The sequence below is a fragment of the Ambystoma mexicanum genome, chromosome 7q (assembly GCF_040938575.1).
Source record: "Ambystoma mexicanum isolate Mex_15411 chromosome 7q, UKY_AmexF1_1, whole genome shotgun sequence".
NCBI lineage: Eukaryota > Metazoa > Chordata > Amphibia > Caudata > Ambystomatidae > Ambystoma > Ambystoma mexicanum.
Window position 1 is genome coordinate 530,080,352 of NC_090941.1, and position 22,555 is coordinate 530,102,906.

The following is a 22,555-nucleotide window of genomic DNA, read 5'->3' on the forward strand; positions in this document are numbered from 1 at the left end:
CCCCTTGCTTCTTGACATCCTTCCCATGGGTAAAGGGACCAACTTGCTTCTTGAATTTTCTTTCACCGGGATATACACCTCCTTGGTTTCGCAGACTAGGCCTTATCCTTCTGCCCACTAGATTAAGTGTACAGGGCAGGTGTAGATATTATCATCGCCCACTAACCGGCAGTCCCGATGCTTGGCCAAAGACGATACTTTGAAGCAAACTCCTGCCAGCACATTTTTATTTCCCTTGATAAGGGTTTTTGCCAGCCATGGGTCAGCCCTCCTGTGGAAGGTTCTTCTTGTATGTGTCTCTGGATCATGCTATCATCTGAAATATAGCCATAGGCAGGTTTTTGGCCATTGCTCTTCCTTTGTATATGGACTCTGCCAATGTCTGAGACACAGCCCTAAACAGGCGTTTAGCTCTCTTCCATTCTCTGGAAGTGGTCTATGATATTATCTGAAATATAGACCTATCAGGGTTTCAGGCTTCTTACTGATACTCTGGTTCTTCGTCGTCTGGTTCCTTCTCCCTCCCCATCAGATTGGGTCGATCTAGACATGAAGCAGATGCCTCCTGTGAGTCACAGAAGTATTGCCTCCACTTACGGAGGACAAGAGACCACCCCCACATAGTAACACTAGATGGGGGTAACCTCTTGTCCCCAGGCAGAGGAGACTTATGTTATGCGCCTCATTTAGGGTACTCCTGGTACACAGGTAAGGAGCTGCATGGGGGGAAAACACAGAAGAACTAAGATCAATAAAGGGATGCCATAACATTAATCAATTGCCCATATCCCCAGTGACATGCCTGAAGCCAGCTTTTCCCTTGCTTGAACCACCAGGCAGTGATTCACAGAGGTGAGTTGATAAGCACAATGGAATAGGAATGGGAATGAGGATTTGGATATTCCTGCGGGTGGTAGAACTTACAAAACGCTGCAAAAGAGAGTCAAGAGCAGAGGAAGAGTTTAGCATGAAAATAATTAATTACCTAGTGGAAGAACATGGCAAGGTCTAAATGTGGCATGAATCCGGTTTGCTAGATGCAGCTATATGCAAGTCACCTTCTTTTAACTGTTTGGAATGTGCATCGGTTGATCGCAGTGACGAAGGCCGTCTTCACACATTGGTGACCATTTTGGAATGGGTCAGTATGACACCACTCAGCAGCCATCTTGGAATGGCTATCGGGAGTCATGTGAACTGCTGGCTGATGACCAACACGTCCAAATGCTGCCTGGTAGCAATGAGTCCAACAGGGTTGCCATAGGTGATCCGGAAGGAGAGCGGCATGTCCACCAAGATGGAAATTCCTAACACTCCCTTCTGCTTCAAGGTCGGTCACCCTGTGTATGCCTCTTCATGAATAACATTGTGGGCTTTTATAGTACAGCCAATTAATCAGATCAGCTAATAAAGTCCTTGATCTGTGCTTCTCTGACCACTTTATGCTTCAATCTTGCGATTGGTTGGATTCCATGTCTTTGTGTGCTTTCCCAGGTATAGGGATTTTAACTCTGAGATTCATCATACTTACTTCTTCCCTCTTTTATGATTGGTTCCAAGTAGTCCCTGCCTGACAGTAACAAGGATTTAAAAGCCTTATTACCCATTTTAACTCTGCAGTGGGTGCCAGATTCCAGTCTACGCGTGAGAGCAGTGCACAAACTGTCTATGGAGGCTGCTGGTAAGTACTGTTCCCGGAGATAAAGGAGGGGGAACGAACGAGTGTTGTGGTAGCTTGCAAATATAGGCTGAGCATTCTGTGGTCATGCTGCAGGAAACTTTCTTTGACTTCGCGAGACTCTAGGGCCGTTAGGGTTACTCAATGAGCTTGGGATTTAACTAGTACTCAATCAGCCAGGTGAGGTTATTAATGTCTGCTGTGTTCGGGATATTGGCCCTCATTACGATACTGGCGCTAAACCATGGCGCTATTAGCACCATGGTTGGTGCCGGTATCGTAACGAGTCCGCCAATGTTCAATGGGTAATTACCACCCCATTCCAAGGTTGGCAGGGCGGTAATTCCCCATTGAACATTGGCCCTTCCCCATTCCCATTTTTGCCCCATAGGGCTCAATGGGACTGGGGAAGGCGCTAAGTACGGTACCGCAAATTGCGGTACCGTACTTAGCACTGAGGTCCCTACTGGTCTAGACCAGCCGTTCAGGTCGGGTCCTGCAAAGGGACCTCGTAGTAAGGTGCTAATGGGTTAACGACGCCGCAGCCTTTTACGGCGCTGTTAACCCATTAGCGCTAGGTCATAATGAGGCCCATTGTCTGTGGGGATCAAAGGAAAACGTTCTGTCTCCATTGTTCCCTGTGGCTGTGAGATAGGGTGTGTGCAGCGTTTACCTAATCTCACAAGGCATGACAACTTGGGACATAAGGGCTATGAGGAATTCCCTGTACACCACCTCCAAGTCAGTTTTTACACAGCTGCTGGGTACCCCTATTCCCCAGAGCCTCAATGTCCCAGACATGGGCAGCTAAAAGGGATTGTTTTTACACCCAAGCCTTCAAACTATGCTCAAAGTGCAAGGACATTGCAGCTTTGTGTTATCTAGTCCTGGATCCTAACCCTCTTTCGCCCACCCTATTGGTTGTCAGGTTGACCTACCTCATTGATCTTATGTGCTGTATGCTGCAACATGTGCAATTTATTTTTATGTGCATTGGTATTAATCTTAACAAAAGAAAGAAAATACTTAATGTGAGCCAATATGCACCAAACATCCAACAAAATGAGAAGACAAATGTGGATGTCCAACTCATTAAAGTGCATCAAATAAAAATGGTCATGTCCACTAAAACTTAGTTTTAAACATTTCCAGAAAGATTCAGAGGACAGGGTATTTTAACACGTGCATGCTTATCCACATTTACACAACATCAAATTAGAAAGTGACTAAAACAACGTTTACCTCACCTTGTTTTTGGTTATTAAATCCGCAGCTAGTAGCAACGATTGAATGCAGGCAGATAAGGCTTCCTGAGATAGTCCTTGAAAAACGGCTCTCTAAAGAAAAAAAAACATGTTCAAGCAACTTAAAGTCTGAATGACAATACACATCTGAGTAGAAAAATAATCAGTGTATTATCTTTTGGGCCCCTTAAGCTTAAAGAAGTTGTCTTGTTTTGCCAATTTGTCTGTGTGGTGGCAGTGAGCACTACATTTTGAACTCTGCCCAAATTCCAAAAGCCCTTTTTTTTACATATATCTTAAGCCCCAGCACTCCTGTCCCACTGAGGGCAGACACTCAAAAGGTTAAGGTTAATGCATAAAATGAATCAAATACACTATTCATGTTGGTTGTATCACTTCGAAATTACAATAAAGTAAATCCATTAGCTCAGTTTCATTTCCACAGGCAAAAACGTACAAACTTCATGATAATCCCCAAATTAGTGATTAGAAATGTAGTACATTTCCTTTGATACTTTAGGCTGTAAAACAAAACCACTTTTTTTTTTTACATGTACAACAAAGAGGTGACAAGAACTATTCTAGTCTACTCAGGTCATCTTTATTTTCACTGTAATTTTTCCTGGGTTCAGCTTACATTTTACAAGCACACTCTCAGTGCTTTATGGTGGGTCTGTGACTCCCCTCTTTCCTGTGGCCATCTAGCTTAAGTGCAAAAAGAGGTGTAATTATCCACACCTGCACATCAGACATCAGTCTGTATAAATTCCCAGAAACACATAGAAAGGAACAAGTTACTTACCTGTAACTGTTGTTCTCCAGCATGGGTCTGGCATGGATTCACATGCTCATGAATATTCCCCGTCATCAGGCTGGGAATCCTCGGTAAAGAAAAAATCAGTATCAGTTTCGTTTCTGATCTGTCTTTCTTAGTAGTAACCAATCACTGATCTCTGGTCATACAGCCCCCAGCCAATGACTGCCCTCTCCCTAAGCCCCCCCTCTGGCAGCCATCCTCAGATTTTTACCGCACGCTCAAGTGTTGGGAGTCCTCGTGTTTAGCTCTAGAGTTTTTTACTGCGTTTTCACGCTTTTTCAGGAGAATTTCTCATTTTTTCGGTTTAATCGAGCCTCAAGCTCCACCGTTTCTACTTCCGATAACGGGGACCAGTTTCGGAATTATTCTACACCCCTCAAGGGTGAAGTTTTCATCTTTTATTTTTTTAATTTTTTTTTATTGTAGCTCTTTGGTTTACAGCAGAAAACAACATAAAAGATAAGAAAATGTTAATTAAAAGAGTAGAAAAGAAGCAAGTACAACTATACAAAATCAAGACGAGAGTTAATTCAATCATTAAAGAAAGCTTAAAAAACATTTTAAAAATCAAAAATAATTGAATAAAAATAACCCAAGACAACAAGAATAGCATTTTCCCAAACTTCTGTTCTACAGATATACTAAAATATTAATAAACATTTATAAAAATGCCTGTTTCTTATTTAATTTCTCTTTCTTTTCTTTTATGTTGCTTAGTGTTTAACACTGCAAAAGTCTGCTTGATTTCAGGTCCTTTTCACTGTTCCAAGAGGTTCGTCTTGTCCCTCAATTTTTTCAAAGATGAACTGGATAAATTTTACGACCGCAAGATTGTTTGAGATCTTATCTACTTCCAGCAGGTATGACCACCAAAGATCAATGTCCTTGAATCTATATTCTTGCCAGATATGACCCAAGTACATCTGTCGTTCACCTCTCACAGTAGGGCATTCCAGCAGCAGATGTTTCAATGATTCAACTTTTAATACATTTTTACATAATCTACAGTTCTTTGGTTCATCTCTCTCTCTTTTTCTATAATGATTGGTTCTACTTGGCCAAAGATTCAAACGCAGCTTTAAGAAGCCTTGCCTCAAGAACCAATTGGGGAAAAGAGTTAGGTATTTGGGTAGTATATTCAGTTTTCGCGGGACTGCCCAGAATTCTTCATAGCCTCGATATTTAGTGAGCTCGTCCAGTGTATCAATCCAATCTCTAGTGTACATTTTTTTTTCACTTGATCTGGATTGTTTAAGAAGGATTCTTCCGTCTCATTTAAATTAAGAAGGATCATCTGGCATATTTTGGCCCATTCAGTCAATATTGGTTCCGACCTCTCTTCCTTTGCTTTTTTTATGGCCGCAAAACCCCCCTTTGTTGCCGGTTCTAGGCATCTTCTGTAGAAAGACAATATCTTCCACTCCACAATGACTTTCAGAGAGGATAGTGCCAGCTCTCTTCTAATTAATTGAATTGGGAAGGATTTTGGCAATCCCAAAATAGATCTCCAGAACTTGCCTTCTAGCCGTGACCATATTTTGTTGCCCAATAAGAGTGAGGTTTCTGATTCATAGGTTAGGATTGCCACTACTTTTGCACAATAGAAGTCTATCAGCGGTTTCATGGAGAATCTACAGAATCGCGCCAGTAGAATCTTAGCTCGGCCTATTAGGTTTCCAAGTTTGTTTTTTAAGTCCTGACATCTCGGGGCTTCATATCTGTTGGTATTGATACAAACCCCCAGGTATGTAATAGCTGTTACTTCCGTTATCTTTTTATTGAATAAATACCATTGAGGTGAGTTTATATTTTTCTTCTTTTTGGTATTAGAGAACGTCAAAATCCTAGATTTTTCTGGATTGATGGTCATTTTGTTTTTGGCTACATATGTTTCTAATGCTTTTAGTTGATGTTGAAGACCTATAGGAGTCTGATCGATTAACACTATGTCGTCTGCAAGTTTTGCTGGGAAGGATCTTATATCTGCAAAGGCTTTTTCCATATCTGAGGAATAAAGTTTATATAATTCTGGAGCCAAGGGGCATCCTTGCTTAAGCCCAATGGTTGTAGGAATTGTGTCCGATAACAGGCCAGCTTTATTTAGTTTCACTTTAATTGAGGTGTTCGAGTGTAATTCCTTTATGTTATAAAGTATAATTTCTGGACAATCCCATTTTTTTAATTTCCTCCACATCCTCTCCCGATCAACTGCATCAAAAGCCTTTGATAGGTCAACAACAGCTATATAGAATTTCGCCTCTTTGTTGGTCAGGGTTCGAGCTTTCAACAGATTTAGAATAAAGATGTTTAATGGAGTGCCTTGTCCTTTTACGAACCCAGGTTGCCATTCGTCCTTATGGCCTGTTTGAGTTGCCCAATTTGTCAAAGATTTTAAAAGAATTGAGGCAAAGATTTTTCCAGCCACATCTAGAAGGGCAATTGGCCTGTAATTTTCTGGGACTGTTCTTAGGCCCTTTTTAAAGATTGGCACCACAATACTCGTCTTCCAAGAAGTCGGTAGTTTCCCCGAAGCCAAGATATATTTAAACAGTTGATGTAGGATTTTAGCCCATTCCGCTGGGTCCTTTTTCAGACCTTCGTTAGTCAGGCCGTCTGGTCCCGGTGCTCTAGAGTTCTTTAGTTTTTTAATCATGTCTTCTAATGTCTCACTGTCTATGGTCAGCAAACTTTCTTCCCTTTTTGGTATAATCCGATCATTTATAAGAGGTTTTAGAGCTGGCTGTTTCTCTGTGACTGGATTTGTTATTATAGCATCTTGCAAAGTTTTTTATTATTTATTAAAGCCCACGTCTCTGCTGTATTTCCCTCACATATAGTTCTTAACATTGCCTGGGAGTCATGGTTTAACATTGATTTTTTGTGCAACTTTCTCCAATTTCTGAAGGTTTGTTTTATTTCTCGTACTTTATCAATTTTATTTACCTCATTCAAGTCTTTCAGTGATTTTAGCTGTTTCCTCAGTCTTTTTTTTGTCGACCACGGCTTGATCGAATATATGTCGATGTGACATTATTGGTTTTGTAGACCCAGGTTTAATTCTAGTATGGAAGATTTTTAGCAGAGGAACATAATCGATGGTTTGCAGAGGTAGCTGCAGATACAAATCATTTAGGGTGGATGTCAAGTTGTCATTCAGCGTTGGTAATTTTGCTGGATTCATTTTAACTCGGGTTCTCCCAGTATTAATTTCTATCTTGAATGGATATATTTCATTTACGTTCTTAGGAAGAAAACTAGAACAAGTAAGTTTGATGGCATTGTGGTCACTAGCCTTGGTCGGTTGCACCTCAAGTTTTTGAATAAACATTGACATATTAGTTGAAACTGTCACGTATCTAAGATGGCTTTGGATTTCAGCCCTCGCCACGTCGGTTTCCCTGGGATGTCGCCTAACGTGACTCCATTTAGGATTGTGCAATTCTAGATTGTAACGTGGACCTCCAATTGACCCCTCTTGTGTTTGGTTGTAGCCATTTTTGGTACGTCTTCGAGTACTTTATTGTTTTCGTCCAGGCAAGTGCAATTAAGGTCGCCCACCAATATTATCCATGGGTCATGCCATTTAGCTTTCAGATCATCAATTGCCTCTGCTACGTCCCTTGGAAGGGATTTGTTTCCTTTAGCTCCTGGCACCCAGTATATATTCATCAGTACAACGTGCTGGTGGTGTTGATCGTCGAGGGGCGACGGTGTTTCCAGGACTAAGATTTGAATATATGGAGTCAAGTTCCAAGAATGAATCACATTCCAATTTAGTTCCTTTTTTATCGCTATCAGCAGACCGGCCATTGGTCTTCCTTTTTCTCCTTTTTTTGCTGCATTTATATTTACTGAATAGCCTTCGATCAGGGGAATTTCTCTCAACCACGTTTCCTACAAGCATAGTACATCTGGCATCTCTTTTTCAAATTCATTTTTTGTTAGAAGGTGGTTGAATCCCCTTGTATTCCAGGAAATAAGGGACCATGTTTCCTTTTGTGTTACTTTCCGGCTCTATAGTGTCTTCATTTTTCCTGCTGCAAGGTTGGCCAACCATACCCATCTCTCCTGTTCTCCATCTTGAGGTTGGGTTACCTGCGATTGTTTCATGGCTTTTTTATGCGTATTGTACGCCTCTTGAAAACAAGCTTTCTTTGAGATAGTTTCTTGATCCAGTACCTCTGGTTCTGTTTCTTTATTGTTTTTTTCGGTTATCTTGAACCCCTTCTTTCTTATGGTCCTCTCTTCGGATAGTAATAGCTGGTGAATCACCTGGGAGCATGTAGAAACCCGAATACTATCCATATACCTTTTGTCAGAAAATTCTATCAGGGTTATGTCACTAGAGCTGATTAATCTTAAGGCTGGTATATGGTGGAACAACCTTAGGATATTTGCCCGGTTTAGGATAAGACCATCGTCTGTATGTACTAGTCTTTCCAAAAGAAGACCTCTGCCCTTTTTTTCCGGGTTTAATCTGCGTTTCGGCAGTCTCAAGGGACTAGTCTGGAAATCAACAGTTCCACTGTTCTGCTCACTTTCTTCTGTGGTGTATTCCTTGAACTCCAAAATAGGTATGGGGCTGTTTATATTTTGACTTTCCAGGTTTCTTGTTGGACTTTTAACTGGTATGTTTGAGCTTCCCGTCATCGTTGTCTTTAATTTTTTCTTGCTAACAATTTCGGGCTTGACTATATTATTTTCCTTTTTTGTTGTTTCAGCTTTGTTTGCTTTTTCCCCCATTATCCTCTTATCCTCTTGTCATCCAACATTAGTTTAACTCCTCTTTGTTGTTCCGTCTGTGCTTGTTCATCAATTATTTCAATTTCCCCTTCTTCTGAGTCACTATCAGTTGAAACGTTGTCATCCGAGATGGAATAAGTGGACATATCCATTAACTCCTGATCGGAGTCATCCGTTTCTACTGCTTCTTTGTTCTTTAGACTCGTACTTGTTTGCGTATGGCTACCAATGTTTCGATTTACTACAATAGTTGCTGCTTCCTTTGGTGTACTCAGACATTTGAAGAATGATTTGCTTTTATTTGATTTACATACCCTCCGCGGCGGTTGATTTTTAGTTTTTTTGAGTATCTTTGATGGTTGAATAGTTTTCGCTTTCTTGTCATTCATAGCGATTTGCTCCTTTCGTTGCGACACAGTGATACCTTCCATCTGTTTTACGTCCTTTTTTTAAAAAGATTTCGCATAATTTTGAGTTCTGCTTTTCTATTTTTGATGCATCAATATCTTTTTCGTGCTGTGCGAGGTCTAAGGTTTTTTGAGGTGTGTGTTGTCCTTTTTTTGTGATCTGTTTTACTTTCTGATCGTTATTCGCCGTGGCTCCTCTTTGAGTTTCGTTTTCCACAGGGATTTCTGAGGTATTTGGCACCATTTCATTATTTTCTTTATTTTTTTCCTTTCCTTTTATTGTGTCCATTGTATCTTTAGTTGTTTCTCCTTTCCTCGGAGTTGGGATTGGACATTCAACCTGAATACTTGGCTCTTCTAAGGTCCCTTTTTCAATCATATTTTCAGTACGTTCTTTCAAATGCTCTTCATTTGCATTTTCTTCGATTTGTGGTTTCAATTTTGCTAATTCTTTTGATTGAAAAACAAGAGCAGTTCCGAACCACCTAGAGAATCTCTCCTAGGATCTTTCCATCGGTTTTCCTTCTCTTTCATAATTGGTTCTAGGATAGTGTGTAACATATCGGAGATTCTTTGCTCAACATTTTGCATATTTTTTTGGATGGCGGATATGAATCCTTCAATAAAGATTGTCTTAGAATGAACCATTGCTAGCAATGTAGTGTGGTCCTTCAGAGTATCCGTAGCATCTTCGTGTAGTTTCATATAAGGGGCCAGGATCGCTGCCATTGTTGTAATCATCAGGAAGTCATCCTTTTCACACTTTTCTCCCCCCGTCTTAGGTTTATTGGTCATCTCCCTCTCTTTCTGAGGTGCTTCTGTCGTTGATGGTAGTGTGGTCAAGTTTGAGTCTTGGTCATTGTCTGTTTGTATTAACTGGTTTTTAGTTTCCCCTTTCATGGTTTGAGCGGCCGTCTCTACAGTCTGTGGCTCTTTATCTATTAAGGTTGAGTTTTCCAGCATAACAGCGTCAGGGATTTCGTTTGCCGTGATGTTTTTATGAGTTGATTTCCTTTTAGGTACATTCCCGGAAATGCCTGTCCCCCAGTTTAGTAAGGATTGTTTCCCAAAAAAAATGATTATTTCTGCCTTGAGCATCCCCTGAGGATAGGGTCCTGGGTTTCCATATTTTTTTTCTAGGTCTGTATATCTTATAAAGTCCATTCTGATTGGTTTAGGGGTTATTGTTTTACCTTTCGTTCCATTAAAGGTTCCTTTCGCTGTTTTTACTAAATCTTCCACCGTAGTGTTGGGTTCTAACCCGGGAATCTCCTCAGATAGTTGAATTAAATCCTTTGCCTTAGGAATATTTTCTTCTACTGTTTTTGATCTTATCTCTAGTACAGGTGATGGCTTCTCTGACACATCTTCCTTTGAAAGGTCAGTTTCCCTTGTAGCTTCTAAGTCATGATCGTTTTTGTCGGACGTTTCATTTGCCATAAGGGCCAGAACTTCCTTAGTCTGCTTTGAATCAGCTAAACTTTCCTGAGGCTGAGGTGATTCGTCCGTTTCAATCGTATTGTTAAGTTGATGGAATATGAAATTGTTCTTGGGTGGGTTGGCCTCATTGCTCTCTGAGTTTAATTGTATGTCTTCCTGTAGCTGCTCCCTCCCTGTTTGATTGCCGATCTTAACTTCTATCATGAATGGACCGAGTACTACTCCTTGATTATAATCTTTCGTTCCATGATTCGGAGTCATGCTTTCCTTAACTAGCACCGAATCGGTATCCTTGTCTTCGGATAATATTAAATCATCTATATGGTTGTTTGGTAGAGGGTGGTCACCCAATCTAGTTGCTAACCCTACTTCTGCCATTAGGTATTTGAAGATCGTATGTATGTTAGTTTGGAACACTGATATCAAACCTTCAAATGGGGCTGTAAGTATCCTTTCCCCTGATGTTGTCAGGTTATATCAGTTTTTTGCAGGGTTCGGGATCAAAAGGGTCGAACCCCAGCAGTCTCCCTTCCCTTATAGCTTTAAATCCAAATTTTTAATCGTTTCGCAGGGTGGGATAAAAGGGGTCAAGCCCCAACAGTCTCCCTACCCCAGCAAAATAACAACAGGTGATGTTAGCTTGTTTATCTGGGCTGATCCTAGCGACTTTTTTTCCTTTGGTCATATGACTTGTTTAGCTTTGGGATATCCCGCAGATGTACAAGTGATTTTTAAAATAAGTGACCCACCTGCACGTGACTTCCGCGGGGTGTTTCCCGTATTTTTTCGTGCCCAGCCGACCAACCATACAGCCCAAACAGCAGCGCCCTTGTCCCCGCAGCGGGCTTAACGCCGCAAGGGTGGATTGCCCTCGAATAAAAGCCCAGAATGAATCACGTGATGAGTCACGTGATCGTGACCGCGCTCCGCCTCCTCCAGGAAGCGAGCGCAAAGCAGCGTTGGGGCTTCAAAGATTAATGGCTTCAAACAGCAGGCTGCAAGCAGGTAGGAATCGCAATTTTTGAGTCAGCAGTTTGCACCGAGTTCATACTTGGAGGATTCCGGTAGATCTGCGGCCTACCTCAACGGACATGGCCCAGGACAAGGACAAGGGAAGCTCGACGCCCGGATCCAAGCTGTTCAGGTGCTGCCCTGGATGCGGATTACAGAACGTTTTCAAGGAGGACGAGCATTCGCGATGTCTCTTCTGCCTCCATGAGGACAAGACGCACGTGGAGAAAGACTGTGCGTTCTGCAAGAACCTTTCGGAACGGACCAAACAAGATCATCGTTCCCGCCTCGCCGCCTGGCTGGAGAAAGGCACAACAGGTGAGAAGGCGAAGAAGAAAAGAGACACTTGCTGCATACGGTCACCCAAAATGTCATACTGCTTTCAATGACTATGTTCCATATGCCCTGAACACACTACTCTGTCCGCCCTACAGAGGCTCTCCACTTCAAATATTCCCCCCGTTTCCCCATATATCCTTTACAAGTCTCCATCACACCAAACTTCCCCCAAGGCCACGGAAGGAACCTCCGGTCCACCATTCTATTTTACTGTTGAAGAACAAATTACTAACCTATGGTAATATTATTTCTGCCGGAAGAGTCATTCCTCCCACAGATTTCTCATCTTGGAAATATCCCCCCAGCATAAGTTTAGCTTTGGAAACATATTTAGCCAGTACGGGCCATGTTGCGGCTCTGCATTGATTAGATTTGTATCACTGACTCCAGAGGTGAGGTTATGGGTGGAATATCTAAAGTCGGCTGCATCCGATCACCTCAGTTCCATCAATTTTTCCAGAGGCACTGCAGAACTGCCATAGGCTACAAGCATTCTGTATGAGAGGTAGGAGTTTGTGCGATCGGGAATCTGTAGGAGTATGGGCTAATACATCCGAAAGAACATTATTGAAGGCAAGTCATTTGATATTGACAAAACAATGGTCATCTTTATGAACTCCCTCGAGACAAACATAGAAACGTAGTGCCTGAGTCAGGTCCAAACGATGAAACCTATCCTCTGTCTTAAATTGATGAGGCGGAGGAAAAAAAGTGGATCACCTGATAAAATGGGTTTGGTCCAAAATTGGTGGACCGTTCAAAGAATGGTGAGAACACATTTGGGTCGACATGCTCTGCCTAAGTGTGTGTCCAGAAATCAATCCAATGAACCGAAGCAGTTCAGAGGGTGACGGTGTGGGAGTTGAGGGTTGAGCCCAACCTGTGTAACAGATGGGCGGTGCAGTACAGTTGGTCAAACTCTGGAGCGTGTGCTTGAATGAGCCAATTGTCAGGCAGGGAAAATAAGTCATACCGGTTCAGGGCAGCTGATTATTTCTTTCACTGGAGGGTAGGAGGGAAGCATAAATATTCCCCACTAATGAGCATTATAGACCAACCGTTGTGAGGGAGCCCCATACAATCAAAGGAGGTTTTGCATATTTCTCACTGAAAAATTTGTTTTAAACAAAGGGGTTTCACATTAGGGACTTAACAGCACACCTTTGGTGCTCAAACTGGGTGAAATGGCAAACAATTCAATGTTGGTTTTGAAGAATAACGCATGAAATACATTAAAAAGATGACAGGTCTCAAAGGCAAACAGGAACATTTTCCAATGAATATTTGTTAAGCATTTGCACACAATATACACTAGCGCTGTCCTTGTAATACTCTTCTGACTGTGCCTAAAATACACGCCAGTATTTCGCCACTGTAAGAAAACATTTGAATTTTGATTGTGCCAGTATTTCACTGTAGGAAGACACTACTATTGGCTATGTCCAATATTGCCAGTATTGCTACTTTAACAGCACACTCATGTTGGCTGTTTCCCATCATGGTAGTACTCCCACCACAAGAAGAGATAGTCATGGTTCCCATGCCAAAATGACAAATGTTACCAGTAATAGCCTTTTTGAAGCTTGAATTTGTTTTTGAGCAACATGCTATGCCTAGTCCATCTAGTGGTTGGTCCAGTGTATTACAACTTGGTTAGTAAACTGAAAGTTAGGTGTTGACAAGGGTGTGCTTGAAACATTACCCCTGTACTACATTAGCAGACTACCCACAATGCTTTTTCAGTCAACTCCCACATCCCATTGTTTATTTTTCTGTCATGTGTAACGTGGGAGGTTAGGGGTGTTTACATAAAGGTCTGCAACAGTTAGGTCGCCAGATGTTTTAGACACCAACTCGCATTGCCCTAGCCAGTTTAGTCAAGAATGAGGGATCATGGGGTTGCAGTAGAGAACCGAAGTATTCTATTTAACACTGCCCATTCTGCCAGCAAAACACACCACTTGAATAACATGTATATAGGTGAAGCAGTACTTCTGTATGGGTGGCTTAAAAGAGAGGATGGCTGGGCTAATGTGACCCAACAGATGCAAGCATCAAAAAGACTTCTTGGTAATTATCATTTGTCTTTTGGAACTTAAATGCTTTGCATAGATTATCAAGCAGGATTTTCCCCTTCTGGTGGTGAGGGAGGGTGTTACTTAAAGTACTGAACACAGTCCTCTGCTTTTTTGTGCATTGCTACAAGGTGACAACGGTCCAGAAGTATACCATAACAAGTTTGACAAGAGCACAGTATTTTTATTAAAGAGCAAACTACACAGGATGGGCAAAATAATAAAGAGCTGAAAAATGTAAAAGGTTTCTCAGCTGCAGCAACAGTTTTCTGGTCTAATCTCTTTCCTGCTCTAGCATGCAGAGATCGCTCGAGTCCCTCTGGATTTCTGGAGTTCTTTGGAAACCTAAGCGGAAATCTTCCCTCCCAGGTCATTGGGGTCCTGCATCAGCGGCTCTAATCTCCATTGTAGGTTCCAGAGGGGTTCCTGAACATTTTTCCTCTACATTTTGTTGTGGGTTTAAGAGGGATTTTCTAATCCTTTCTCCCCCCTCCCTAAATTCTGTTGCGGGTTTGAGAAGGGTTTCCGGGGCCCAGCATTCACTCTGATCACACAACCTACATAGATCCTGCTGATAGGACCTTCTCATGGTCTTTGTGGAGTAGGTATCCCTGGTCGACAGGCTGAGGTTCACTGTGTACTCTGAAGGCTGAGCTCCCTGGAACTGTCTTTCTAAGGATTCTAGGTAATCTCTCACCCATCTGTACTAGTTAGACTGTGTGCCGTATACTAATGCCACTACCACCTGTCTTTGGCAAACACGGCACACCAGAACTTTCCTGAGTTATCTGGCCGATAGGGTACCTTTCACCACCCAATTCTCTCTTCCCTTAGCTACTTTCCAAAGCATTACAACCTCTCTCAATCTTTACACTACCTCTTGTAGTTATACCACCTTCTCATTCTCTCTCCGTCCACCTCCCGATGTTATACCACCTCTTCATCCAACCAACCACCTTCTAACCTTCTAATATTATGACCTCCTTCTCTTTTGATCCAACCACCTCTTGGCATTTACAACACAACCTTTCTCTACAACCCGATCTTCAGCTTTCTCCTCAAACTTCCCCGTTCACACAATCTTTACCATGCTATTCCCAGATCCTCTAACCAACTCCTTCTCCAAACTCCCAGAATACGAGACTGAGATGATTGGTTTTTATAGCCCAGTAGTTCCCTTGTTAAATATGAATTCTTTGTTAGGGTTTGTACCGGTATTCCAAAATTGGTGAACACATTCTGGTCTTGTCTGTAGGGGCTGGACTAAGCCTTAATTTGGTCTGTACACCATTTTGGAATGGACTTTCCTTCTCTGGCCAATGCAGCATGCTATCTGGGAAAGACACTGCTCCAGGGCTACTCCGTGCAAGAGCATCATGCGAAGAAATGGCTGAATAGTCTCTAAAAAAAAATCAAAGTGAAGGAAAGAGTAGTCCTCTATAAGGTTGCAAAGGTGCGCCTCATGTGAAGGAAGACTCATTGGTAGACAATGGAATGGTACTATTGTACCATTTGCGGCTACCGAACTGCAAGCAAATAGCGAACTGGCAACATGAGGCTTGGGGAGGACTATTTCGGGCCTTTGGTGTGAGTCTTCCACTGCCACAGGAGGTTTTGTAGCACTTATAGTGAGACTCTTTGCAGTATTCGAAAACCACAAACTACAAGCACTCTATAACAATAGGAACAAAGGGCCCTGGACAACCCTTCACAGGCTTTTGAACTGGGTTATTCCCTGCCACCGAATATTTGCTAACAGTAACAGTGCATATCCCTGAAGCAGTGAATTTCTTTTTTCCTCAGAAACTGTGGGTCTGGATGTTGTGAGCTTGAGGCTACTTCAGCTGGGGAGAGGGCCCATAGAAGTGTTCCTCTGACAGACCCTAGCCCCACTATGGGGATTAAGGGAAGGTGGCCATGGGATCCTCTTCATACTACCCCCTGGGTCTATGATCCTCTGGCTTGGGGTGTTACTCAGCATTTTGAGTCACCCGCTTGGTGGATCCCAGGGTGAGGAAGGGGACTTTGTCACAGCATGTATTCAGTAGTTTTGTGGAATTATGAACTGAACTCCATGATGCAGCCTTATATATGAAATCTCGTAGTACAATATCTAGGAAAGAAAGTGTTGGTCTAACTCCATCGTTGAATGTGCCCTAGGTTAAATGGGTTGTTCTGTATGTGCAACGACATAGCATTCCTAGATAACATTGAATTAACCATGCAATACTACTTTGCTGCTGATTGGGAATCCTTTTGCACAATGCCAAAACCCACAAGTGAACAGCTGTGTTGTCTAAAGATCTGTGCTCTCTCTAGGTAGAACATGAGCGCCCTTCATACATCAAGTGTGTGTAGACATATTTTTGTGATGGAATGTGGTAGGTTACTGGCTTGAATTACATAAACGTTTGTGAAAACCTAGGATGTGCCTCACACTACTATTCTTTGTATATTGCTACAAACAGTTCTTCAATTGACAAGGCATGTCGCTCACTGACCCTTTGTATAGAGGTGACTGCTGCCAAAGCGTCCTTGTAACCTAGATGTTTTATAGGACATATGCACTTGGGTTAAAGAGCAGGAGTTTAGGTCTGTGTAATACCATGTTTAGGTCCCCACTGGCGCTAGTATGGTAACTGCTGGCACATTCTTTTCCACCTGTCCACAAAAGATTTCTCCACTAGCACTTTCCACCATGTACTTTTATGTTGTGAAGCAGCTTTTGCTTCAATTCACAGGTGAAACATTAATGGATGGTATGCCAATCCACTGTATAAGAGATGTAGTATGTATTTGAGATTTGATTCTGTAAATTGCATTTGACTGAATGTTGCACCAAAAACATATTGCTTCCTCTTATTAAAGTGTCAACACCTTGTATTAGGGTTTATGTGCATTCTTTAAAATGTCAATGCATATTTGGAGCAGCTTCAAGTAGCCAGACTCTGACTTCAAAAGATAAGGTTCTATTTGGCAACGTTCGGATTATGAAGTGTGGAATGTTGTTGCTGTGTTAGCAGATCTTAATTTAAAAGGAATTTCAGTTCTTCATTGTTATTGTCATGTCATGTCTGTGAGCCAGTTGGCTACTGTAAGGGGTGATCTGCGAGTCCCAGTTTTTAAATATACACCTCTTTGCTAACAAACAGCACAGATTCAAAAAGCTTTGATTAGCTATGGGTAGTTTGCAGGCTAGGCCAAATAGAGATAACTGTTGAAGAGGTTCAATTGCCTCTTCTCGTATTTCTGCAAGTTAGTTGCATATCCCTCTGCCCCCAGAAAGCATGCAACTCGGGACAAGCACAGACCATGCACATATAATCTGCTAACTCAGTGTTGCATCTGGGGCAAGTACTGCCATTTTCTTCATTAATGCTTTTCATTTTGGCTGGCGTATAGTGCAGACGATGTAGTATCTCGCCAATCATTGTCAGAAACTGTCAATCCTAAATCATCCTCCCATTTCTCACGTGGTTCGCTTAGGCTGTCGGCACAGCAGTTTGAATTAGGGTATATAGCGTGGCTACTATGTGTCGGCAGCCCTGGGAGTTTATGATGCAGGGTCGGGTCCCCTGACGGCTCATCTTTCCTTGATGACTATTCTCATTCAGAAATAGTGCAGCCTGATTAGGGACGGAATTGGGGCGATGGTGGTTGATGCATCCTGTAGTGACGGAAGGCCCCATTTGTATAAATATCTTCCATTACATTACATTACATTCTGCCCCTCGCCACTAAGTGGGGTAGATGTATCCAATGTGGGTGGAATGCTATGTGAACGCCATAATGGCATGCGTTTGATGTACGGCGACGTCAAATTCATTTGTTTATAAATCTCCCGCCATGCCACTAGAGTGGTCCCCAGTGGGTTGAATGCCCAAAGATCAGGAGGTTTATCTGCGATGAGTAGGGTTCGTACATCGTAGTCGCCCATGGCTGACTACTCAATTTTCGCATGGGGTGGGGATTGAGTTGACCTGAACCAATAGGATATGTATTGCACTTGCGCCTCTGTCTAATAGAATTTCATGTTAGGTGTTTTAAACCCTCCCTCTTCATAGGTTCTAGTAAAATATTGCTGTTCAGATGGGTAGTTTTGGAATAGATATAGCAATTTGGGTAAAATGATCATCTTTATTAGGGCAACCTGTACAGCTGCGGACATAGGTACGCACTTCCACTGATGCAATTTGGTGCTCAGTAGTTAATTGTATAGGTCATAGTTGTTACTAAACAGCGATTGTTGAGTCACCCATTCTGTCATCTCATTGCAGCTCAGACGTCTTGGGCGTAGGTGTTGTGATATCAGTGAGCGGAAAGATGACAGATTTAAACTGGTTGAACTGTAGCCCAGAGTATGTGCCATACCTTTTCACATCATTGAGTACTGGGTTCAGATTTATGTGGGGGTCCCTGATTTAGAGTAATACCTCATCAGCGTATAGGGAGATTATGTAGGGTGTCCCTGTCATTCGTATGTCTCTGAATGAATGTTTTAGTCTGATCAAGTCTTCTAATGGTTCCATGACGGATGAGAAGAGCAATGTCTCGTACTTCTCGTTAGGTGTATGGAGTCAGACAATTGTCAGTGTTTGAGCACCCTTGCACATGGGAGGGTGTACAGCTATTGGATGCGTTGAATAAACATGGGCCCAAAACCACATTTTTGTTTAGGATGAAAAGGAATCTCCAGAACACCATGTCCATCGCTTCTTGCACATCTAGCAACACTGCTACAGCATACGCCGAGCATTTAATCTGTGCTATGATGTTGAATAACCTGCTGATGTTCAGGGCTGTGGAATAGCCGGGGATAAATCCTGCTTGGTCAGGGTGTATCATATGGAGCATATAGAGTAAAAGGCAATTGGCAAGCACTTTTGTAAATCTTTTTATCTGTATCGATTAATGTGAGCAGTCTGTAAGAGCAGGGGTATTTGTCATGTCTCAGTAGCAGTAGAATGATGGCCTCCCATGTTGGTGGGAAGAATTCTTTAGCGGTCATGGCTTCGGTCCGCAAGGATTGTAAGTTTCATGCAAGTAGGTCTTGAAAGGCTTTATAACATTCTGTATTTAAACCATCAGGTTACCCACGGGCAGGTGTCTGATGGCTTCAGTTATTTAATCTGCAGTGATCGGTTGCTCTTTTGCTACCCTGGATATTTTTGTAATCGGAAGTTCGTCTAGAAAGGTCTCTGTTTCAAGTTCAGTTTTAGTGCCTTGTGATATATAGAAGTTAGAGTAGTATTTATACAACACCTTATTGATGTCTGCCAGATCACATACTGCTTTCCCGCTATGATCATATATAAGTGGTATGCTCATACCCTTGCTTATGTTGTCGAGTAACCTAGCAAGTAGTTTGCCTGGGCAGTCTCTTTTGTCGTAGCGCCTCTCCGCTGCTGATCTCGCCATGCATTACAGCTCCATGTCCACATGTTCACTGAAACGGTCTACCGCCTGTTTTATGTCTGCCAACGTGTCCTTCGATGAGTTGTGTGCATGTACTTATTCCAACCTGTGGAGATCAGTTTCAGCATTCAGTATGTCTTTCCTAATAGTTTTTCTCACTCCCATTTCTCTGGACATAGCAATTCCTCTAATGTACAATTTAAATGCTTGCCAAATCTTAGTCATCGATTGGACAGTGCCCAGGTTCTTTTTAAAATATAATGGCACATGATTGCGCAAAGGGGAAGTTGTAAGTATCAGGTCCTGTAGTCCTTGGGGCTTGAATTTCCAGCAGCGGTGTGTGTTCCATCGCGCATGGGGCTACATTGAGAATCACTCTGGAACGATTAGAGTATGTACACGGGAGGATATCTTTGGACAGTACTTTGTGTAGGGTTGCAACAGAGACTAGGAATATGTCAATCCTGAATAAAATGTCATGTACCGTCAAGCAGTATGTATATGCGTGAGTTGTTGGGTGCAATGCTCTCCACACGTCAGTAAGCTCCAGATTGTGCACAACTCTCTGCGAGAAGTGCCTGTGCTGTCCCTGTCAAGGATAGTATTCATGCCGCCACCACAGATGATCGACGCATCTGGGTATGCATGGCATAAATAGACAATATCTCTATAAAACCTGGGGATGTCAGTATTGGGGTCATACGTGTCAATCAAGAGTAGCTCTGTGGTTAGGAGTATTGCATGCAATGATACGTAGCGGCCCGCCAGGTCTGCTTTAGAGTCGATCAGTGTGAACTGCAAGTATTTATGAATAATGGTCTGTACACTTCTTGAGTATGTCGAGTATGATGTGAAGAACCTGCAGCTCCCCCATAGTTTAGCAAAGGATAAATTAGTGGGTGTCATTGTATGAGTTTTTTGCAGAAAAATGACATTCACTTTGTGGAGCTGTGTGTGTGCAAGTAACTTCCAGGCCTTTATGGGGTTAGTCAAGACCCTCACATTCCAGCTTCATACTACATCAGCATGCCTATATGGTCCTTCAGAATGATGTTTTCCTTCGATATGGAATCATGTATTATAGTGAAACGTTGCTTTCTTCCCTTCTAAAAGCAAAAATGTATTAAAAGGCAAAGGGATTAAAAAAATTCCCTCTGCGCTCCCCCTATCCAACCCACCCTCACCAATTCCCCAAACTCAGTAGTGTCTGCCCATAACATGCCCAATAACAATAAGACTATATGCAAACCTGCAATTTTGCATGAGTGTAGCTCTGGTTGCTCCGGCCATGTTTTGCCGCCTCAACATAAGTAAAGGTTGTTACAATCGTTGGATCCACTGAGGCACCCTCAAGGGTTTAGCATTAAGGTTCAATTGTTGTGAAATAACGAATAAGTTCACTGTGAGTCTCGAGACCTGTCGCCAATCATCCCTGCTCAATGGTGTCGGCAGTCATGCTGAGGCAACAGTTGTTTTCGCTGTTATGCAGGGGGATGCTGGATTCAATAAAGTTAGTTGCTTCTTCCGGGAGTGTGAAGAAAAATGTTTTTCCTTTATGTTGAAATCTTAATTTTGCCCGTAAGAGAATTGCACATGTGACAGGGGTGCCCATGAAATAACTGGGAAAAAAGAACAAGTTACTTACCAACTGGTAACGTTCTTTCGACTGGATGTTCCTACAACGTATTCCTCATCTTTGATAATCATGTCCAGCTTTGTAAAAATATTCTCGGTAGAGGGCGCCGTACGTCGATGGCATCGAGCCGACGTCCCTCGAAGGCCTCCGTCAAGGGTGATGTCATCGGGTGTATAAGTAGCCACACGCGGCTCCCGTTGGCCTCAGTTCTGTTTTTCCCTCCTGTTCGTGTTGGCTGTTAGCCTAGGCAAGCAGTAGTCAGCCTTGCGAGAACGAAAGCTGTAACAGCATAGGAAATTCGACAGAGGGATAGGATGGGTGGGCGATGAGAAATATGTTGGAGGAACATCCAGTCGAAAGAATGTTTCCAGTTGGTGAGTAACTTGTTCTTAGAATGGATTTTGTCCAACGTATTCCGCATCTTTGATATACTCCCAAAGTAGTATGTAGAATTGGAGGAGGGAAGAGAATTTAGAATTGTCAGCTTTTTACAAGGCTGAATACAGTACTGCCTTAACAAAGGCGACATCCTGAGAGTGGGAAGCATCCAAACAGTAATGCTTTGTGAACGTATGCAACATCACAAATGGATCTAATAGGTACTCCCCTTTGAAGGGCTGCAGAAGTGGCTATACCTCTGGTAGAATGAGCTCTCAACCCCTCTGGCAAATCCTTGCCTGCCAATTTGTAACATTCTGAGATACCAAGTATAATCCACCTTGACAAAGTCTGTTTCGAAACAGCTTGTCCTAATTTTCTTCCGGTGTAGCCAATAAAGAGTTGGTCATCCACTCTTAGTATGGAAAATCTAGAACTATAGAAGCTTAAAGCTCTTCTAGGGTCCAATCTATGGAGCCTCGCTTCCTCTTTACCAGGATGCAGCGGGGGGGTAAAACGGCGGCAGAACAATCATTTGATTTAGATGAAAATCAGATACAACGTTAGGTAGGAAGGAGGGTTTTACCCTCAACACAACCGTGTCCTTATGTAATACGGTATAGGGCGGCCTGGAGGAGAGTGCGTGCAACTCGCTCACTCTACGTGCAGATATCAATGCAACCAATAATATAGGTTTTGAAGGTCAATAACCTCAATGGGCATGTGTGCAAGGGTTCAAATGGGGCACACATTAGACATTTTAGAACCAAATTAAGATCCCAAACTGGAACCTGAAAAGAAGAAGGCAGGAACACGTTTGTGAGCCCTTTCAGAAATTGAATCACCAAAGGAATTTTGAAGTAAGAGCATTCTTCCGAAGAGCGCTTGAAAATGGAAAGCGCTGTAGGTAACCTTTAATGGTTCCAATATTAAGACCTTTCTGTGCTAATGAAAGGAGAAAAGAAAGCACATCCGTAAGGGAACCTTATAAAAGGATCAACATTCTTTTCCCTGCACCAGTCGCAAAGTTTGTTCCAGCGGCAACAGTAAAGAGATTTTGTTGCTGGCCGCCTTGCCGAAATCAACACTTCCATCACGTCATCCGGGAGGTCCTAATCCTTGTATCTCAACCTATCAGAAACCATGCGTGAAGGTTGAGAGTGTTGACCTCTGGCTGGAGAACCTGTCCCTCTCCTTGCGAGAGGAGATACTCTGTGGAAGACGTATCAGAGGACAGATGGACATATCCAGAAGGTCTCGGTACCACGTTCTCCTGGCCCAATCCGGAGCTATTAGGATCATGCGAATTCCGAACCGCCTCAACTTCCTGATTACTTGAGGAATGACTGGGATCGGTGGGAACGCGTATAGA

At 42.6% G+C, this 22,555-nt stretch overlaps 1 protein-coding gene across 1 annotated transcript in view; it reads right to left on the reverse strand.

The window, feature by feature from the left end:
- COG3 (component of oligomeric golgi complex 3) overlaps positions 1-22,555 on the reverse strand; it is a 1,080,852-nt gene that overhangs the window by 458,774 nt on the left and 599,523 nt on the right. The window contains exon 16 of the mRNA XM_069640775.1: positions 2,926-3,015. Within this exon, the coding sequence (XP_069496876.1) occupies positions 2,926-3,015 (90 nt within the window). The remainder of the gene's footprint in view (positions 1-2,925; positions 3,016-22,555) is intronic.